Here is a 19,757-nt window from a genome sequence, read left to right on the forward strand (position 1 = left end):
AGCCATGCTGAGTTTCTGGGGACTCTGGCCAGGATCTAACTCAAACTGACATCAGGGAGCAGCCAGGAGAGTTAATCCTGGCTTTGTCTTTCCCTTGGAGAATGAAGGCATCTTCAAGGCGCCACGGAATGTGTCCTCGCTTGGAAAGCCATTGCTGATGCTCAGACTGTCTCTTGCCTGAACCATCTCAAGGATAGTTTATGGTTCTCATGACCATGGCTGCGGGGGTGACATCATGGAATTGAAATCCGTCCCATCTGGTGGTGGGTACACGGCGTCACCAGACCTGTGAGTGAAACGTGCCTGCCGCAAGTCAGCTGGGGGGTTGGCAGTGGCACCTGAAGCCAGCCACCCCTGTTCTCCTGCCAGTGACATCACCTCTGCCCTTTGACCTTGATCTTCAGCACCAGAAGCACATCGCCAGGTGTTCTGGGAGGGCCTCTCACAGCCGCTTCCTGGGCTCCTGGCGACCTCTTTAGTCTTCAGGTTCACCTCCTGCCTTCCTGGCAGATCACATCCAAACTTGGCCAAATGAAGAACAATCTTTAAAAAAAAAAAAAAAAAGAGTCCAGCGTGAAGGCTGCATTTCTCCCCATCTGCTTTGACTGGAATCTTGTGTGGATTTTTGGGTCGTTAGTATTATTTCTGTTATTTATAAATGTGAACACTTACCAGTAGCTTTTCTCCTTTGAGGACCACACTTAGCTGCCAGTGGTGCGTTCCGGCTTCGGATCCGCTGGTGCCTGGAGCCAGGGGGAGAGCAGGTCCTGACGAGCACACAGCAGGTGCCAGGTCATCAGTGTGTTCTTGGGGAACAGGCGAAGAAGGGTCTTCTCCCGCGGGAGGTTCAGTGGTTGACTTGGACACTGAGTTTTGTCTGCTTAGCATTGAGCTTTCAGCCCTGGTGAGTCTCTTACTTAATGGGAATAAGGTGACTACAAGGATCTTTCCCATAGCATCAAATAAAATATACCTTTTTCTTTTTACCTTCTGTAAGTAATTTTTTTGTCCAACCACTGGGGCTGGACCACTTGGGGAGGATACACATCATTTGCACTAGTGTGCTTACAACAGCAGAAATATGGTCTTCTCCCCTCCTGGAGTTTTGGACAGTACCCCCTCTATCGCTCCAGGAAGCTGGGTGGGGATGGTGATCTGATCTGGCCCCTGCAACCTTCCCCTTGGGTTCTCCCCCTTTGTCTCTCCAGGGGCTTCACTCTGCACGTAGCCCTGATGCCCATCTGTCCTCCAAGAAGTCACTCCTTGCTCTCTTGTCTGAGCTGGCCTTGAGCCACGCTGTGTGTCTGGGGACTCTGGCCAGGATCTAACTCAAGCTGCCTGGGGGGAAGAGGCCCTGAGAGTTGCATGGCCTCTGTTTGTGGTTAGCAAGCACCTGCTTCACAGCACTGGGTTTTGTATGTGCACCTGCAAATGTGTTTACTTTCTCGAGAGAGGAGAGGCAGAGGGAGGCGCTGGCATACACCCTCCTCCATTGGCTGTGTGGTCTGTAGAGAGATGATTATATGTAGAGAGAAGGTTGTGTACACGATTAAGCCGGAGTGGATGGGAGCTGGCCAACCGCGTGCATCCGTCAAACCCCGGCCAGGGTTGGAAGGCGTGGCTCTTGTCCCACTTGGCTGCTTTACTGGCTTAGTACCTTTGTGACTTTGGACAGATCACTCCCTTTCTCTCAGACTCAGTTTCTTTATCAGTGAAATGACTGGGTTAGGCAAGATGATCTCTAATATCCTGCAAATGGAGCCAAGGGTAGGGTTATAAAAGGAATTGGTCTAGTTACTGATTAAACAGCGTTTCTGGGCTGCATGGAGCCCAGAAATCATAATACCTTTGAACCAGTCCCACCACTGACTGCCTTGCTCTGTGGCCAGTCTAGGGTGGCCCTGGGGTCCGCTATCCATGCCATCGGCCACCTTCCCCTTGCCAAGGGACTTGCGTTCTCATTTCCCAGAGTACTTACTCTCTCAGTTCTGGAAGCTGACCACAGGGAGGCAGAAAACCGGTATCTAATCTGGAGTGGCCACTGAGAATACATGGGGAGGGTATAGCTCAGGTGGTAGAGTACATGCTTAGCATGCATGAGGTCCTGGGTTCAGTCCTCAGTACCTCCTTTAAAAATAAATAAATAAATCTAATTACCTCCCCCCTACAAAAAAAAAAAAGGACTTTGATTTGTGCCTCACATCATTAAAAAAACTCAAAATGGATTATAAGCCCAAATATAGAATCCGAAATTATAAAACTATTGGAAGAAAACAAAGCAGAAAATCCTTGTTGCCTTGGGTCAGACAACGATTTTTCAGGTACAGCCACAAAATCAGAATCCATGAAGAAAAACTTGACAAACCGAGACTTCATCAAAATGAAAAACTTCTTCTTCAAAAGACACTGTTAAGGGAATGAAAATACAAGCTACAGACTAGGAGAAAATCTTTGCAAAGTATATATCTGATAAAGGGCTTGTAACCAGAGTATATGTAAAGAACTCTCCAAACTCAACAACAGGAAACTAAGCAAACCAACTTTAAAAACTAGGCAAATGATTTGAAGAGACCACCAAAGAAGATAAACAGATGGCAATTAAGTACATGGGAAGATGCTCAACATCCTTAGTCATTAGGGAAAAGCAACTTAAAACCTCAGTGAGAGACCACCACACATCTGTTAGAACGGCTGAAATGAGGAAGACTGACCACATCAAGTGTTGGATAGGATGTGGACATGACACACTGCTGATGGGAACTGTACAAAGGCACAGTCATTTTGGACAACAGTTTGGTGGTTTCTTAAAGAGTTAAACGTACAGCTATCGTACAGACTTGCTAGTTTACTCAAGGTATTTACCCAACAGCAATGAAAGCATATACCAATACAAAGACCCAAACAGAAATGTTTATAGCAGCTTTATGTGTGATTGCCCCAAACTGGAAGCAACCCAAGCATCCATTAACTGGTGGCTGGGTAGACAAATTGCTGTCTATCCATACAGTGGGCTACTGCTCAACAGTGGAAAGGAATAATAAACATAGTAACGTGGGTAAATCTCAAATGCTGTGCTGAGTAAAAGAAGCCAGGCAATAAAGAGTTTCTGGTGTATAATTCTATTTATATAAAGTTCTAGAGAAAGGAAACTAACCTTTACTGCTGGGAAGCAGATAGGAGGTTGCTTGGGGACGGGAAAGGGAATCAGGAAGGAAAGGAGGGAAGGACCAGGTGGAAACTGTTGAAGGTGATAGATATGTTCATTATCTTGATTGTGGTGATGGTGGTGTGTGTGTGTGTGTGCCAAAAAATTGTATACTTTAAATATGCACAATTTATGTCAGTTGTTCTTCAGGGAAGCTATTTTTAAAATTCCATAGAAGGTTTATAAGAGTAAATTTAAAAAGATCCCAGAATAGAGCCAAATGATGAAGAAATGTAAAATATTAGGTGGAGGGGGAGGGGAAAGCCAGATAGGCACATAGAGGATGTACTCTTACGCCCTGGTGTTCTGAAATTTCACACGATAGATTTTTGTTATGTGTGCTTTTTCATTTATCTTTCTCACCCTTCAGTGACCCCTTTGACTTTGAAGATACATGCTGCTGTTTAGTGCTTAGAAATACTCTTCTGGTATTTCTCTGGTCACATCCTCTGCCAGGCTCAGGAATTATAGAAGAAGGATGTGAGCATTGTCAGAAACCGCCAGACCCCCACCTCCATCCCAAACAAAAATACCCCCACCCACCAGTCCCCCACGAGGGCGGGAAACTGATTTCTCCAGACTTGACACCAGATGCCAGGAGAGATGAAGTGAGGGGAGCACAGTCACGGGTCTCTTCTCTCCCGTGTTAGTGACTGGGTTTAAATTACCCCATCCAGGAGATTAGAACTCCTGCAGTAACTAAACTATCCTGTAGAACAGTGAGGAGAGCCTGGTAGAATATCTGGCTAGCCATTGAATTGTGGCCTGAGGTGAAGCCACTGTGGCCAGCCATGCCCAGAGCTTCCAGAGGACTAGGACCTCATTCCTAGATACGAGTAAACAGCCTCACATCCTCAGGCATTTGAGGAAAGTCTTCAACACAGTAAAGTTACTCAATAGAAACATAAGAATGAGAAGATTTTGCATCCAAAATTCAGAGAATAAGAAAGAAATCTTGAAAGTGAAAGTTTTGATAGCAGAAATGAAAACCTCAAGAGAAAGATTAAAAAACAAGATGGATAAAGCAGAGAAAGGATAAGGAAAGTAGAGGAGGTCAGTATAATAGAACTTAAAGAAAGAGAAAGGAGAAAATGAAGGGGAGAACATAATCTAAGAAATAGCGCAAGAAAGTTTTCCAGACTGAAAGATCTGAGTTTCCAAAATCAAGGACAGGCAGAAAGCTCAGTGTAGTGAAATTTAAAGACCCAGCTCAAAGCATTTCCTCAAGACTTTCCTCAGAGAAAGACCATAAATCATGAATAAAAAATAATGGATTTGTACTAATAACGTATTTCTCCAAAGCAAAATTAGAAGCTCTGGGAAACAGTGGAGCCTTCAGAATTCTAAGTGAAAACGTATTGTCCTCGAACCAGCCAAACCATCAAACAGGTGCGAGTGCAGAATTAAGATCCTCCTGAAACATACGAAGTCTAAAAAAATTCCCCTCTCTGGAAACTCCTGAAGTATGTGTTCCACCAAAATGAAGTAAGTCAAGAGAGATGGAGGTGTGGGATCCAGAAAATAGGGGTTTTAGCACAAGAGGGAGATGAAGGAGCCTGTCGGGGTGATGGTGGAGGAAGTTACAGTTGACAGCTAGGGGAGGTCTGGCAGGGGGCCCTCAGAAGGGATGTTAAAGGAGAGGTTATTTGACGGACGCTACACTTGGAAGCTCGGAAGAACACTACAGAGCTCTTAGATCGTGTGGAAAGACAGGTGCGTGTTAAAAAGAAACCCAAGTGAATGAATATTTGTGGCAAGAAAAACAAATTGGTTGTAGTGGGAAGGATACAAAAGTGAACAATATTTTCAAAGACTAATAATGAAAACGTAAAAGAATGGATGTAATTTTTTCAAAACTTTAGCTCTGTAACTCCTGGGAGGATGGGTGAGAGACAGAGAAGGAAGGACATTGAAGTCCACGTTTTCATAATAGGAAGTCAGTTGATTATATCTTAGATCGATGAACCAAGAGATAGTTATATTGGCATATTGTTTAGAAATACGGAGGCAAATTCCAGAGCAAGCAGCTCAAATGCATTTTAAGTGGTTGCCTCTGGGGTAGGTTTTTTCCTTTAAAAGTTTTATTTCTTTTTGAGATGTAATTGACACAGTAGTGTTGAAGTGATACGTTTATACGTTGCAATATGATTACCAGGGTAGGGGTGAGTATGGGATATGTTTCTGTGTTCGATATTAGACTAAGTCACAAATATGACCAATTAGGAAACTAAAGGTAGAGATACAAGTATCCGAATGTGGCTGGAGCGGGGAGACTTTTTCATAGCAGTGAGTAGATAATGCTTGAATGTGACGACTCAAGAAATGTCAGTTCAGGCCCATCATTTAGAGTCATGAGGTGAATACCTGATGGACCACATCTGGAAACTTAAAAATGGCTACATCTGTGGAACTTGGGGGTGGGGCTGTTGCTTTTACTGCAAACCCTGTTGGAGTGGGTGTGAGGCCATTAACTCTAAAAGGGCGCAGCCCCTCTCCAGGATTTAGGGCAGGCAGATGGATCATGTGCTGTCTGGCAGAACAGTTTCCCACCTGTCATAGTGCTGCAGGCACCCCACCTGCCCCATCCATACTCATGCCCCTGCTTCCTGGATACCCCTTAATGGGGGGGAGCTGGGGAAGCTGCCATCCCATTTGTTGGAAGTTTTGTTTGCTTTTCAAGCTCTTGGGTGTGGATTCCAGTGGATACCTGGCCATGTCACCTCACCTTGGGATCCTGGCCTGGGGCATGTTAGGCTTACGGCAGAGTGACTTGTCCTGCAGGGGCATGGCCGAGCTGCCCAGTTCACTGCCTCTTTACTCTTGGCTGGCTGAGCTTTGGTGGGGTGTCCAGCGAAGCTTGCCCAGAGGCACCACAGCGGCCAGTCCCGGCCCTGGGCTGGGCCTGCTCTCCCCACACCTGGGCGGCCTCCTGAAGCTAGGATGGTTCAGGCAGGTGGACAGCCCCAGTGACTGGTTCAGACAGGCTGTTCGTTTCATTTTATTTAAACTTGCAATTCTTCATCAGCACGTGCCTGGTGCCGCCCGGACATGGGGTTGCAGGGCAGGGAAGGCTTGTGCCTCCTGCCTTTCCTCTCCAGCTGTACACGTGTTCCCGAGCGGGGCTGGGCGGCTGCTGAGGCGGGAGGGCTCCTGCACTGAACGGCAGTGCATTGATCTCTCTGTTCAGAACATGAACGGATTTGAGGAAGGCGTGGAGTTCTTGCCGGCCAACAACACCAGGATGGTGGAGAAGGGCGGCCCGCGGCACGGGGTGGTGCTGGCAGCCGTGCTAGCCGGGGTCCTCGTGCTGTCCCTTATGACCGGTCTGCTGGTCTGGCACTTCCAGTGTGAGTAGCTCCTCCCTCCGTGGGCCGACCTGGGAGATGGGAGAGATGGGGATGCAGATTGTGGGGGGGAAGGGGAGGGCTCAAGGCAGCTGTGGACGGTGTGGGGATGGGAGCGGGTGTGTCCCTTCCTCTGACCGCCCTCCTCCCCTGGTCTCTCACAGACCAGAACGTGCGGGTCCAGAAGGTCTTCAATGGCTACCTGAGGATCTCGAATGAGAACTTTCTGGATGCTTATGAGAACCCCAACTCCACAGAGTTTGCAAACCTGGCCAAGAAGGTGAAGGAGGCGGTGAGTCCAGTCCCTGGATGGAGCCCAGGCCCCCTGTCCACTCTGGCACCCATCTCCTCATCCAGAGGAAAAGGATGCTCCCCTTGGCTTCCAGACCCCTGGGCTGGTGTGTAATGTGGGCTTCCAGGCGCCTGGGAAGGTGCCAGGCCCCAGGAGGGAGGGAGCGGCCTGGGCTGGGGGCTGGGGTCGTTCCTGCTCTCGGGCCTGCCGTCACCTCCCCGCTGTCACCCCTTCTCCTTTCCTCAGCTGAAGCTGCTGTACAGTGGGATCCCGGTCCTGGGCCCCTATCACAAGAAGTCGGCCGTGACTGCCTTCAGGTGGGTGCCGGGGAGGCCGGGGGGAGGGGGACCGCTGCGGTGTGGTGTGCAGGGCTGAGGGCCTCGCAGCCTGTGCGTGATGAAGCCGCAAGGTCCTGCATGGAGAGGCAAGGCGCCAGTCCTTGTTCTGACTTTATCTCAAAAGTACTTCTGCATTTGCTAGTCTGATTTAACCTTTACGGATGCTGTGTGGCAGGTAGCGTTCTCAGCCCCTTTCAGAGTTCAGGAAACAGATTGAGAAGCTACCACTCGGCGTGCCCAGGCTAGTGGTAGAACCTCACCCCTGAGCCTGAGTGGCCACACTGCACGCCTGTTTGGGTGTGAGGCTGTGAGAGCAGAGAGTGAGGGGCCCAGGTCCCTGGCTTAGGGGTCAGCATGTGGGTGAGCATCCAGGACCCTGGGAGCAGATGGCCTCTTGGTGGGCCCCCTGGGGGGCCAAGTTGGCCTGTCTGCACCTGGCATCTGGGAGGGTGTGGGCACCGGCGTCTCAGGCTGGCCCATCTCTCCCCAGCGAGGGCAGTGTCATCGCCTACTACTGGGCGGAGTTCAGCGTCCCCAAGAACCTGGTGGAGGAGGTGGAGCGCGCCATGGCGGAGGAGCGCGTGGTCACCCTGCCGCCCCGCGCCCGCACCCTCAGCTCCTTTGTGCTGACCTCGGTGGTGGCCTTCCGTGAGTCAGGGGCAGCGGGGTGGGCATTTGCCCGGCCTGGAGCAGGGCCAAGCCCTGGACTGTTGTGGGGGGAGCCAGCACTCCCAGATTCAGTGCCCGGAAGAGGAGACGGCCTGCTGGCCGGGCACCTCCCTTTAAGGGGATAAGGAAGCAGGAATAAGGAAACAGACCAGATCAGTAAATGTTTTATTTTCCCTCTTATTTTTCAGCCACCGACCCCAGGACAGTACAGAATGCCCAGGACAGTAAGTATCCTGCCCTCGTCCCAGAGGGGAAGAGAAGGGCTGTGGCCGGATGCCCCTTCAGTCAAAGGGATCCCCAAAAGTCACATGGTAGCGACGGCCAGCACGTCCCTGTGCCTCTCCCAGGCCATGAGAAGCCTTCTTTCCGATCTCTCCCAGGTCCAGGGCAGCCTGGGACACCTCAGAGAGGCCAGATCTGGGTGCCCCCCAGTGGGGGTTTGGGCTGCTCCCCCACCAGCTCTGCCCCGCGCCCTCTTGTCCACACAGACAGCTGCAGCTTCGCCCTGCACGCCCGCGGCAGCGAGCCCATCCGCTTCTCCACGCCTGGCTTCCCCAACAGCCCCTACCCGTCTCACGCCCGCTGCCAGTGGACCCTGCGGGGGGACGCCGACTCCGCACTGAGCCTGACCTTCCACAGCTTCGATGTCTCCACCTGTGACGAACACGGCAGTGACCTGGTCACAGTGTATGACACCCTGAGCCCCGTGGAGCCCCGGGCCGTGGTGCAGTGAGTGTCCTGGGCCAGCGGAGGTGGGCACTGGGAGGCTGGCGGCTGCCCGTGCTGGGTGGGGCCTCTGGAATGAACTGCGGTGCATGTTGGAGGTTCAGGCCACTGCCAGCTTCCAGGCAGCAAAGAGCAGCCGTGGCGTGGTCCTCAGTGTGAGCTGCAGGGCAGCAGCTCAGGGTGACTTTGTAAGCCTTGGCAAGGATGCCGGAGGCCCACGGGTCCCCAGATGCTGGTGAGCGTGCTTTTACCGGCCAGAGTGAAGGTGCCTCCTGCTGTTGTAAATAAGGGTTTTATTGTTACTCAGGGATGGTGAGGCCAACAGACCAGGAGGGGCTGCTGTTGAAGTGACTGCTACTCACAGTTCCTGAGAGGAGGGCCGTGCAGGGCTGCCCGCGGAAGCAGCAGAGTCGGGCTGTCAGGAGGCAGAGGAGGCTGGAGGAAGACCGGGCAGGGCCTTTGTTGTGGTTGTGCAGGAAAGGCGGGCAGGGTAGCAGGCTCAGGACTGTAAAATGAGGGTGTTGTGACGAATACTGGCGTTAACAGATACAGAGGCGCTCAGAGCGGTGCCTGGCGTGTGCTTACGCGAGTCAGTAGTTACTGTTAGTATTTGGGCCGTAGTTTATTTAGTGAGGCCTCAACTGCTGGACATTCAGTGTTTCTGAGTTCTTGCTGTTTTAAACAAAAACTGTATTATGAGTAGGTCCTTATTCAGATGGCTGGTTGCCTGTGTGGGGACGGGCTTTGGACCCCACCCTTGGCCCTGTGTGGTGGGACCAGGGTTGGGGAGGGGTCCTGTCCTCTATGATGACACCGCCCTTCTGCCCCCGCAGGCTGTGTGGCACGTACCCTCCCTCCTACAACCTGACCTTCCTCTCCTCCCAGAACGTCCTGCTCGTCACGCTGGTGACCAGCACAGAGAGGCGGCACCCCGGCTTCGAGGCCGTGTTCTTCCAGCTGCCCCGGATGAGCAGTAAGGGGGTGCCCAGAAGGCAGGAGGGGACAAGCCTCCAGGCGGCCCAGGGGTTTGGAGCTCAGGGCCCTCCCGGCCGTGGAGAGCATCCAGTGCCTAGGCGTACTCTCGAGGGAGGCCAAGCCAGCTCTGCAGGGCCCCTCGGCCGCTTGGATCCTTGATCCTCACGCGCTCTCTCCTGCCTTTACTTTCAGGCTGTGGAGGCTACTTACGTGGAGCCCAGGGGACATTTAGCAGCCCCTACTACCCAGGCCACTACCCGCCCAACGTCAACTGCACCTGGCACATCGAGGTAGGAGCTGTGGATGGTGGAGAGAAGGGGGTGGCAGGGAGGGACCGTCCAGGGTGGCAGGAAGGAGGGCAGAATACATGGCCAGGAGTGCCTTTGGCGTCTCTAAGGTGCGGGTATCAGAGGCCTCGGGCGGAGCAGGTTTGGGTAGTGCTGATCTGCAGTGACCAGCAGACTCAGACTCAAATCCCAGCTCCCAGTCAGTGCCTGACTGAGGGCCCTGGGGCAGGGACCGCCTCTCAGTGCTGCACCTGCTCCGGGCACCGGCCTCCGGAGGTGCTGTCCGGATGGAATCAGAATGTGTGAGGCACAGAGGAAGCACTTGCTGGGTGGCTGGAGAAGGGACTACCCCTCAGGCCATCCAGTCCATAGTGCTGGGAGAACTTCCAGCCTCCTGTAGAAATATAGTCGTGTGTCTCACTGCTGGGAATCCTAGAAGGTCTTCTGTGCACGGAGCCCGAATCCCTCCAGCCGTGTCCTTACTGCCCGCGTGGGCCGGAGGGAAGAACCGGGCATCTGGGCCCCACGCCGCTGCTCCCCGGCCCCCGAGGCCGCCCGCGATGCCGCGGGTGCAGGAGGGAGAGGGCAGAGCAGAGGGCCAGCAGCGTCTCTCTCTTCAGGTGCCCAACAACCAGAATGTGAAGGTACGCTTCAAGGCCTTCTACTTGTTGGAGCCCAGCGTCCCCCTGGGCTCCTGCTCCAAGGACTACGTGGAGATCAACGGGGAGAGGTGAGTGTCTGGGGGTCGGGGAGGCGTGCCCTGAGCCCCCTCCCCGGGCGGATCCTCTTCCTACCGCTGCCTGCCGCCCCCAGGTTCTGTGGAGAGAGGTCCCAGTTTGTCGTGAGCAGCAGGAGCAGCAAGATCACTGTCCACTTCCACTCCGACCAGTCCTATACCGACACGGGCTTCCTGGCCGAGTACCTCTCCTATGACTCCAGTGACCGTGAGTGGATGCCCTGCGCAGGGGGAGCCTGGCCCTGTGGGGGGCTCAGCTGGAGATGCACTCTCTGCCCTGCATCTTACTGGCATCGTGCTCTCGGATTCTAAGCTGCCCGAGATTGCAGGATGCCTATCACTCTAGTCGCTTTTTGAGGGGAGAAGGGGCTGCCTTAGATGCACTTGTGAAAAAGGGCTGGCAGTGAACACTGGCAGACACCAAGCCCTGGGCCAGGCACCTCGGGTTGAGGGCCTCGAGCTCCTTTGGGCCACTGTCTCTTTGGTTCAGCGTCACTACAACTTTGAGAATCTGTGCTTGTCTCTGTGGCCTTTTAGCACCTGTAGGATTAAGAGGATGGTTTTGAGACATATTAGAATAATGTACTAGGGCACGAGTCCTCAGACTCACGGCTCCTAGCGCTGAAAATCCTGTGGTCTGTACTGTAAAGACGGCTTTGCGTCTCACCGTCTGCTGTGGATATCAGTTCTAGCCTGTCCACAGTGAATTTTTGTTTCAAGCCCACATCATAGAATAACCTTTTGGAAGACACTTTAACTGTGCACAGGCATCCAGATTTAAGTTAAAATTCAATGGCAGGGCTCACCACCAAAAGTGTAATTGGATGAGCAAACCCCTTTGATAAGTGACTAAGCCACCTGTGCAGAGAAAGTGACCGCGGCCGCTTCTCAGTTTTGTCATCTGCCTGATGACATCAGCTGTCAGATGCATTCCAGTCTCAGAAACACTGAAATGGGGAGGATCCCTTAGAATTAAGGAAATTTGGTGACGCAATTTGACATGAGCGTAGGGCACGGACATCATCCACTGCCGAGCTGCTGTTGCTCCGAGTTGCTAATGGGGAGCCCGGTGCTTGGGGACATGGTGGCCAAGGACAGTGGACCAGAGTGCACACCCGCCAGCCTCTCTCCACTCTGCCCCGGCTTCCCCGGGGTTTCGTCACTAGCGGTCAGGAGGGACCTTGGCCAGCCCACCCCCGCCAGCTGTAGGACCCTCCACTTGCCGCAGCTCGGCCGGCCTGGGAGACCCCTGGGAAACCCCTGGGAGACCATGGCTGCAGCCCTGCCCCTCCCTGTGCTGGGGGCTGGGCTGGGCAGTTTTCCCTAGTGCTCACTGTGTCTGTGAGGTTGACTCCCAGGGTTGGGGCGAGGCGGGGAGCCAGCTGGGGAGGCAGGGGTGGTGGCCTTGGACTTCAGGCCTGCCCTCCCCCCGCAGCGTGCCCGGGCAAGTTCATGTGTAACACGGGGCGGTGCGTCGCGAAGGAGCTGCGCTGCGACGGCTGGGCCGACTGCACCGACTACAGCGACGAGCGTGACTGCAGTGAGTTGGGGCTGCGAGGCCCGGGCGTCCCCCTGCCCTCGCTGTGCTGGCTGGACCCCGCTGCAGGGCGGCCCGAGGTGGGAGGAGGCGGTGCCCCCCACCCCCGTGTCCGCCTTCCCTGGGGCTCCTGGTGGAGCAGGCGGAGCTGCCTCCACAGCTGGTCCCTAGGGGCGCCAGCTCCACCCTCCAGGTGGGAAGTGGTCCCCAGGAGCATGCAGTGGCCCCAGCTCTGGGGGAGCTGCAGTGAGTGATGCCCGGGGAGGCCCCATCCCTGCTGAGCCTCGGCGTGTAACTGCTGCCCCCCTACCCCCCAGAATGCAACGCCACCCACCAGTTCACGTGCGGGGACAGCTTCTGCAAGCCCCTCTTCTGGGTGTGTGACTCCGTGAACGACTGCGAGGACGGCAGTGACGAGAAGGGGTGCAGTGAGTGCCCTGGGGGGCGGCCGGCTCCCTGCTCTTCTGGGCTGGGGCGCCGGGCCTCCGCTGAGTCTCCCCGCTTCCGCAGGCTGTCCCGCCGACACCTTCAAGTGTGGCAATGGGAAATGTCTGCTGCAGAGCCAGCGCTGCGATGGCAAGAATGACTGTGGCGACGGGTCCGATGAGGCCACCTGTGACAGAGGTGAGGCCCGGCCCGGCCCGCTTTCCTCCCAGGGGTCCAGAGTTCAGTAAATCTTCTGGGAGGTGGAGCACATTGGCAGGGCTGGAAGGAGACAGGGCATGGGTGTGGATGGGTGGGCAGGCCTGAGAGGGGTGTGGGGTGGAGGGATCTTCAGGTTGGGGCTGTAACGAAATTGCCTCCCTTCCGCTATGTCCTCTGTCTTGAGCAGTGAGCACTATCACGTGCACCAAACAGACCTACCGCTGCCTCAACGGGCTCTGTATCAGCAAGGGCAACCCTGAGTGTGACGGGAAGAAGGACTGTACTGATGGTTCAGATGAGAAGAATTGTGGTGAGCAGGGCTGCTGCATACGGTTGTGTAGGTTGTCCACTGTGCAAGGCACATACAGAGGCAGAAATCATGCCAGCGCCTCAACCACCCAGCTCTGCCTTGGTGACAGGGTGTGTCTGCCTGGAGCAAAGGATGACTTATCTGATTTGCACCAAGGCACTGCCCCACGGGCTTGCTCTGGTCCTGGAGGCAAGGTCCAGGGCAGCCAGCACGTCAAGGCCTCTGTGGCAGGGCTGGAGTCCTGGCTGCGGTGCTGGGCTGACCCTGGTTTGTAGACCTGGCCATAGAGGCAAGTCCTGGCTTCCCCACCCTACCTGGAGGAGAGAGGGCACGGCTCCTGGAGCCCTCGGCAGGGTTTTGTCCCTACCCGACCCGTACTTCAGTCTGCAGCCCCTTGTGTATTTCAGAAGCACTGGCCCCAGGTTAAATGTGAGCCGAGCTGCAGCTGTTCTGTGAGTTCACGTCACCCATCGCTCCCCTTTCTGGGAGCATGTCCTTCACCTTTCGACCAGCAAATCTACGCAGATGACACCCAAATTCAATCTAAGCAAACCAGCAGATGTTTGGAGGCCCCTGACAGCACCTGTGCAGGAGTGGGGAGGTGGAGGTCGGGGGTTTGAATTTGGGGGCAGGGAGAGGGGCCAGGCAGCTGCCACGGCTGCTCCAGCAGTGCTGGTGCCCACACAGGCTCTCGCGGAGCCTGGCCCCCCCTTGACTCCCGCCTCTGCCCCCTAGACTGCGGGTTGCGGTCCTTCACCAGACAGTCTCGGGTCGTCGGGGGCGAGAACGCGGACGAAGGCGAGTGGCCCTGGCAGGTGAGCCTCCACGCCCTGGGCCAGGGCCACGTGTGTGGGGCGTCGCTCATCTCTCCCGACTGGATGGTGTCGGCTGCCCACTGCTTCGTCGACTACCGAGGATTCAGGTGGGCCTCGGCGGGGAGCAGGGAGGCCTCCTCTGTGCTTCCTGGAGTGGAAAGGCCCTGTGCCTGCGAGTCATGCCCGAGTGGGCCAGGGCAGGGACTGGAGGGGTGGCAGAAATAATGAAAAGGAATGTTTAGTGGGTGCCTTCTTGTCATGCGGGATCTCAGTGCCTCTCCTGACAACCCAGGCAGGCAGGTCTGATTACGTCCCCGTTAAACAGAAATGGAGGCTCAGAAGGTAAGGACATTTGCTCGAGGTTGTACAGCTGTCTAGTGGCAGAGCCAGCCTCGAGCCTAAGTGTGTGGATTCTGGAGCCTGTGCAGTTGGTCTCTGCACCACGGGGACTCCCGTCCCAGCTCTGGCTCGCCAGGTGACCCGCTTCCTGGCCTCAGGTTCCTCATTGGTGATGGTGGCTCTCTGAGTCTTCTCCTGAGAGTTGTGAGAAGTAAAAGGGAGACGTGCTTGAAGCGTTGAGCGCTCTGCCCGCACACAGTAGCTTCTCAGTCCATTGTAGCCGCGGGTCCACGGCAGACTTGAGCCTGGCGCACAGGGAAGGTCCCTAAGGATGGCATGCTGGAGCCTCAGGACGGCGTGGGCGGGACCAGGGTGAGCAGGAGCAGGCGGGCGACCTGGGGCCGGGGCTCTTGGTGATGTCGGCCCAGCCTGCCCAGGCCCTCTGTCCATTGGCTGCAGGAGGGGTCCAAGGGGACAGCTTGCTCCTGGAGAGGAGGCAGAGGGTAGCGGACCTTCCAGGGGGTTCTCTGGGGCCTTCCTGCTGGGCGTTGGCCCTTCTGCTGTGGGCAGCTGTGAGAAGGGGCCCCAGGCTGCCTCGTTCACCCCTCGGCAAAGGAGAGAGAAGGACCGCTGTGGGCGTTCAGGAGAGATGCGGTCCGCAGCACAGAGTAGGCCTAAGGCCAGATGTTGGGTCTGGTCAGACAGGTGCACGTGCTGGAGGTGACACAGGTCTGGGGGAGTGGGGTCAGTACTGGTCCCCGGGCCTTGCTGGGCTGGCCAAGGACAGCCTCGTCCAGCCTGACTGTCGTCCCCCTTCTCATTTGGTCACACTCCACGCCACTCTGGGTGAAAGGGACTTGCTTTCTTTTTGGGGTGATGGGAGCTTACTTAAGAATATTTTAAATAACCTTTTATTTTGGAATGCGGACAAGTTGCAAAGACAGGATGACACTCCCGTCCCCTCGCCCAGTTTCCCTTGTTATCATGCCAGCAGGAGGAACTTCCCCAGTCCCTTCCTGCAAACGCCTCCAGGCTCCCCCTGGGCTCCTGGCCGCCATTGTACACCTGCCTCCCTTCTGCTGCAGGGGTCAGTCCAGGTCCCCCCTTTGCATCTGTTGTCCCGTCTCCCCAGTCTCCCCTGGTCTGTGACACGTTCTGTCTTTTCTTTGTGTGTTTATCGTGGCCTTGGCAGTCTGGAGGCCGGGGCCTGTGGGGCGCCCCCATGTGGGTGTCTGGTGCTGCGCTCATGGTTAGACTGGGGCGTGAGTGTCTGGAAGTCATGTCACATTGGCAGGTAAATGATGTCATCCTGGCTGATTGCTGGTGATTTCATCTCTGGCGTCTGGTTAAGACGGTGTTGGCCAGCTCGCTCCACTCTGAAACGTTTCCCCTCTTACTCTGGTCTTTGGCATTGAGTCAATTTGGAATTGTCTCCTCTCTCCCGTTTATTTAATCATCTGTTCGTGTGTGTGGGGACTCGCGCGTATGTCTGTGCTGTAGGCTGTAAAATCCAAAACTGCGTCGTTTGCTGCTAGATTGCTCCAGAGCTGAACGCCGGGGGCTCTCCGAGGCTGGCTCCTGGCTCCCTTTGACCTGCACGCATGCTTCTGTTTTTCTGAGCCACTTCCTTGCTTTCTGGCACTACCAGCTGGTCTAGGCTCTTCTTGAATTTTCCTGGCCCGGCCCTAGAACTAGCCCTTCCCTGAGGAGAAACCAAAACCCGGGCACTTGGGGTCCTCGTGATTCCTGCAGTCCCCCTGTTTCCAGCCCTGCCATCAGGGGGCGCTAGGATGTGCATGTACGTGGACTTCCTGGGGCATCTGCCCCGTGTCCTCCCCTGCTTCTTCTCTTTCCCTTGTTTCGTCTTTTTATTTTTTGTTTCCTTTTCCTTCTCATCAGTCTTACTTCTGCCAATTAATGCATTAACACCCATTGTATGTATGGTATGGTCCGGTACCCCGGCCCCACCATGCGTCAGGACTCCACTCACTGCCTGTCCGTCCCAGATGGTCCAGAGAGAGCAAATCTGCCCTCTCCGTCTGGGGCTGTAAACAGATCTCAGTCCCGCCTGTGAAGTTGCAGGGCCACTGGGTATAGATTCAGTCTTCAGCCCTGCCTCCGTGCAGCAGTGATGGCTATGACCGAGCCAGTCCCCTCTTCTCGCGAGACCACACCAACATTGGAGCCTAGTGGGCAAAGTGGCTGTGGCGTGTCTGCGTTGTGCCACCCCCACCAAAGTGGTGTTTTTTTATGGGGGTCCCAGGCTGTTCTGTTCTGCACACACCCCTAGCCAGAGCCCACACCGCCCTCCAGTCCCCTGGGGCTGCCTCTGTGCAGTGGGCCCCAGCTCTCTGCCTGGGCTCCTCACCGATCTCTGGCCACCAGTCCCGGCTTGTCCCTGCTGGCTTGCGTCTAGGGCTGGGGATCACAGGGACCCTCCGTGTCAGTTTCCCTTAGTTCTGTCTGTCAAGTGGTTGCTACTTTCTCCTTGGAGCCTCGGAAGCTCTGCTTTGTCCCTGCTGACCTCCCAGCTGGAGAGGGGGCGTCCCAGCATGAGAGTGCCTTTCTTCCTGTGCTACCCCCTCCCTGCAGGGCTGGTCCTGCACCGATTTTCTTCTTTTTCCTTTGGATTTTGTGAGAATCCTCCTGTATTTCGAAGCAAGAGACACTCTGCGAGTTCAGTAAGTGTTCTGTGCGATTCAGTGGGTTTGTAGATGTAATCCTTGGTGTATTTGCAGGAGAGGGTGAGCTGTGAGCCTCTGCTCCGCTCTCTTGGCTCAACCTAGAAGTCTTTGGGTTGATTTCTGTGTTACTCCTTCTGAGGAAGATAAGGTTAATAAGATAGGAGGTCGTTTTGTTAACAAAATAAGAATGTACTGAGAAAGGAAAGCAGAGGTAAGGGGGTGGGAGCTGCACTGCCCGCGTACGGGATGGCGCCCCGACCCTGCCCCATTCCTGTGGGCGGGGACTGGGGGCGGGGCTCAGCTCCTCCCTCCTCCGCCCCTTCCCCGCCCCTCCCTGCCCCTGCAGGTACTCTGACCACAGCATGTGGACTGCCTACCTGGGTCTGCACGACCAGAGCCAGCGCAGCGCCCCGGGGGTGCAGGAGCTCCGGCTGCAGCGCATCATCTCCCACCCCTACTTCAACGACTTCACCTTCGACTACGACATCGCGCTGCTGCAGCTCGAGCGGCCGGTCGAGTACAGCCCCACCGTGCGGCCCATCTGCCTGCCCGACGCCACGCATGCCTTCCCCGCCGGCAAGGCCATCTGGGTCACCGGCTGGGGCCACACGCAGGAGGGAGGTGAGGAGGGCGGCTGTGGCGTGGGGGTGGGGGTGGGGGGGTGCCCTGGATGAAGGGCCTGCGCGACCTCGGCCAGTCGCTTCACTCTGGTCCTGCTTCTTCAGTGAAAAGCAGAGTAAAGCACCTTCCCACGGCAGGCGCTCCCTGCGCGTGAGGACCCTGTCAGGGAGACGGCGATTTGGAAGGGCCTGTCCCGCCGTCCCTGCCAGGGTGGGCGGTGGGAGCCCGGCCCCCTGTCTTGCCTCCACGTGAAGGCCTGAAGGTGGATAAATGTGATGCCCGAAATCAGCTGTGGAGCTAGTGCAGCGGGAAAGAGGGATCACCTGGGGCTTGAGGCTTTGTGGCCGGCCCCCTTTCTCAGACCCTTCCCAGGGTGTGTGTTGGATTCGTCCCCTGACCGAGGGTCGCCGCCCGGATCACCCCGTCTGTCTGCACGGGTCCTACCCCGGAGACGCACCCTCTGTTTTCGGCCCTGTGCCGGCCACAGGCATCCCAGCTGTTTCCAGGGTTTGCTCGTCGTCCCTCCCGTCGGGGCGCCGCGCCGGGGGCCCTCCCCACGCCCGCAGCTCGGCCCCTGGGCGCTGACTGCCGGCCACCGTGTCCCCCAGGCACCGGGGCGCTCATCCTGCAGAAGGGCGAGATCCGCGTCATCAACCAGACCACGTGCGAGCGCCTGCTGCCGCATCAGATCACCGCGCGCATGATGTGCGTGGGCTACCTCAGTGGCGGCGTGGACGCCTGCCAGGTGGGGCCGCGGGGGCGCGCGGGGCGGGAGGGGGCGCGCCGCGGGGCTCCATGCCGAAGGCCTCGTCTCCCCACAGGGCGACTCCGGGGGCCCCCTGTCCAGCGCCGAGGCCAATGGGCGGATGTTCCAGGCCGGCGTGGTGAGCTGGGGTGACGGCTGCGCACAGAGGAACAAGCCGGGAGTGTACACGAGGCTCCCCGTGTTTCGGGACTGGATTAAAGAGCAGACTGGGGTGTAGACGCGATGCCCACCCGCCGGCGTGCACAGCTGCGGGCTGAGGGCTGGATGGCTCTCTGCACCCCCGGCTTGCCCCCCAGAACCCAGACTGTGAACTGAACCCCCAGGCTCTGGAGATGGAGAACCCCCTCGAGTCCTCGCACTTCCTCAGCCTGGAAGTGAGGTTGGGGAGCGGAGGGGAGGACACTGGCGGTGCCCAGGCGGCAGAGGTTTGGGAGGTTTGACGACACAGCGTCTCCCCTTCGGCCCCAAGCTGGGCGAAGGCTCTTTCCCGAAGGTTTGCTGCTTCTGCCGCTGATCCCAGAGCTGCTGTCTTGACTCTGGGACGCCTTGGGTGGGGCAAGTGGGGCCCTGTGGGCTCCTAGGGTCACACTTTTCAGGAAACCCAGGTCTGAAGGACCAGGGAAGTCAGACGGGTCCAAGATTTGAATGTTTTACCAGCTCCCAGAATGGGGTTCAGTGTGTGTATTTGTGAGTAAAACACTTTGATTTTGGTAATTTTGTTTTCTTACTGGAGTTGATGGGCTCCTCTAGCCCCAGATGCAAGAAGCCGGGCTTAAATTCCTCTCCACACAGATCCCGGAGTCAGGCTGAATGGGAACCAGAGTGCTCTGTGGCCTCCTCCGGGCCAGCAAGGGCTGTGTTCCTGCTCTTACCTGAAGCTTCGGACACCAGGGCCTGGTGCCCTGAGAAGGGGTGGGAGGGGCTGCGGCACCTGTCCAGTCTGCGCACCCGGCGGGGGAGGAGCTTGTCCCAGGATTTTCCATCAGGTGGGGAGGTGATCACACGAGTGTTGTGTGTGTGTGTGTCTGAACCACTCGGACAGGGGGTGTGCGTCAGTCCGTGCCTGTCCAGTGTGGGCTGTGGCCTTGGGGGAGTGACACTGCCTTGCTTGAGGCTTCTCACACGTCTGGTGCCATCCTCCTTCGATTTTCACTTATTTAGAATGTTCTCTATCTCCTTGCTTGGGATGACCCAGAGACAGTGGGAGGATCTGGGGAGGACTTAGGGAGATCTTGAAAAGGCACATGCAGGCCTCCTGTATGCGGGGCTGGGGTGGGTGGAGGGGGCAGACCTGGGAAGAGACAGCAGATGCCAGTGTTGAGAGGGAAGACAGGGCGGTCTGCGCTTATCGCCAGCTGTGTCCCCAGTCGGGCCTCGCTGCTAGAGATGCTGATGCGGATTTGTTGAGTGAATGGCCTTTGCCTTCCATGATTTTGGAAACCAAAGGGACAGTCTGGGAAGGCTTCCT

General features: G+C 56.2%; 1 protein-coding gene across 3 annotated transcripts in view; it reads left to right on the forward strand.

The window, feature by feature from the left end:
- Positions 1 to 19,003, forward strand: part of ST14 (ST14 transmembrane serine protease matriptase) — a 32,213-nt gene extending 13,210 nt beyond the window's left edge. For all 3 annotated transcript variants that reach the window (XM_031443371.2, XM_031443370.2, XM_064482224.1), the window contains exons 2-19: positions 6,393 to 6,552; positions 6,714 to 6,841; positions 7,088 to 7,158; positions 7,670 to 7,827; positions 8,037 to 8,072; positions 8,337 to 8,577; positions 9,408 to 9,547; positions 9,742 to 9,839; positions 10,457 to 10,566; positions 10,650 to 10,780; positions 12,008 to 12,112; positions 12,427 to 12,537; positions 12,620 to 12,733; positions 12,942 to 13,064; positions 13,800 to 13,986; positions 17,249 to 17,523; positions 18,132 to 18,268; positions 18,345 to 19,003. In XM_031443371.2, coding sequence (XP_031299231.2) covers positions 6,393 to 6,552; positions 6,714 to 6,841; positions 7,088 to 7,158; positions 7,670 to 7,827; positions 8,037 to 8,072; positions 8,337 to 8,577; positions 9,408 to 9,547; positions 9,742 to 9,839; positions 10,457 to 10,566; positions 10,650 to 10,780; positions 12,008 to 12,112; positions 12,427 to 12,537; positions 12,620 to 12,733; positions 12,942 to 13,064; positions 13,800 to 13,986; positions 17,249 to 17,523; positions 18,132 to 18,268; positions 18,345 to 18,506 — 2,487 coding nt within the window. In that variant the 3' untranslated portion in view covers positions 18,507 to 19,003. The remainder of the gene's footprint in view (positions 1 to 6,392; positions 6,553 to 6,713; positions 6,842 to 7,087; positions 7,159 to 7,669; positions 7,828 to 8,036; positions 8,073 to 8,336; positions 8,578 to 9,407; positions 9,548 to 9,741; positions 9,840 to 10,456; positions 10,567 to 10,649; positions 10,781 to 12,007; positions 12,113 to 12,426; positions 12,538 to 12,619; positions 12,734 to 12,941; positions 13,065 to 13,799; positions 13,987 to 17,248; positions 17,524 to 18,131; positions 18,269 to 18,344) is intronic.
- Positions 19,004 to 19,757: the final 754 nt, after the last annotated feature.

This window comes from Camelus dromedarius, chromosome 34 (assembly GCF_036321535.1).
Source record: "Camelus dromedarius isolate mCamDro1 chromosome 34, mCamDro1.pat, whole genome shotgun sequence".
NCBI lineage: Eukaryota > Metazoa > Chordata > Mammalia > Artiodactyla > Camelidae > Camelus > Camelus dromedarius.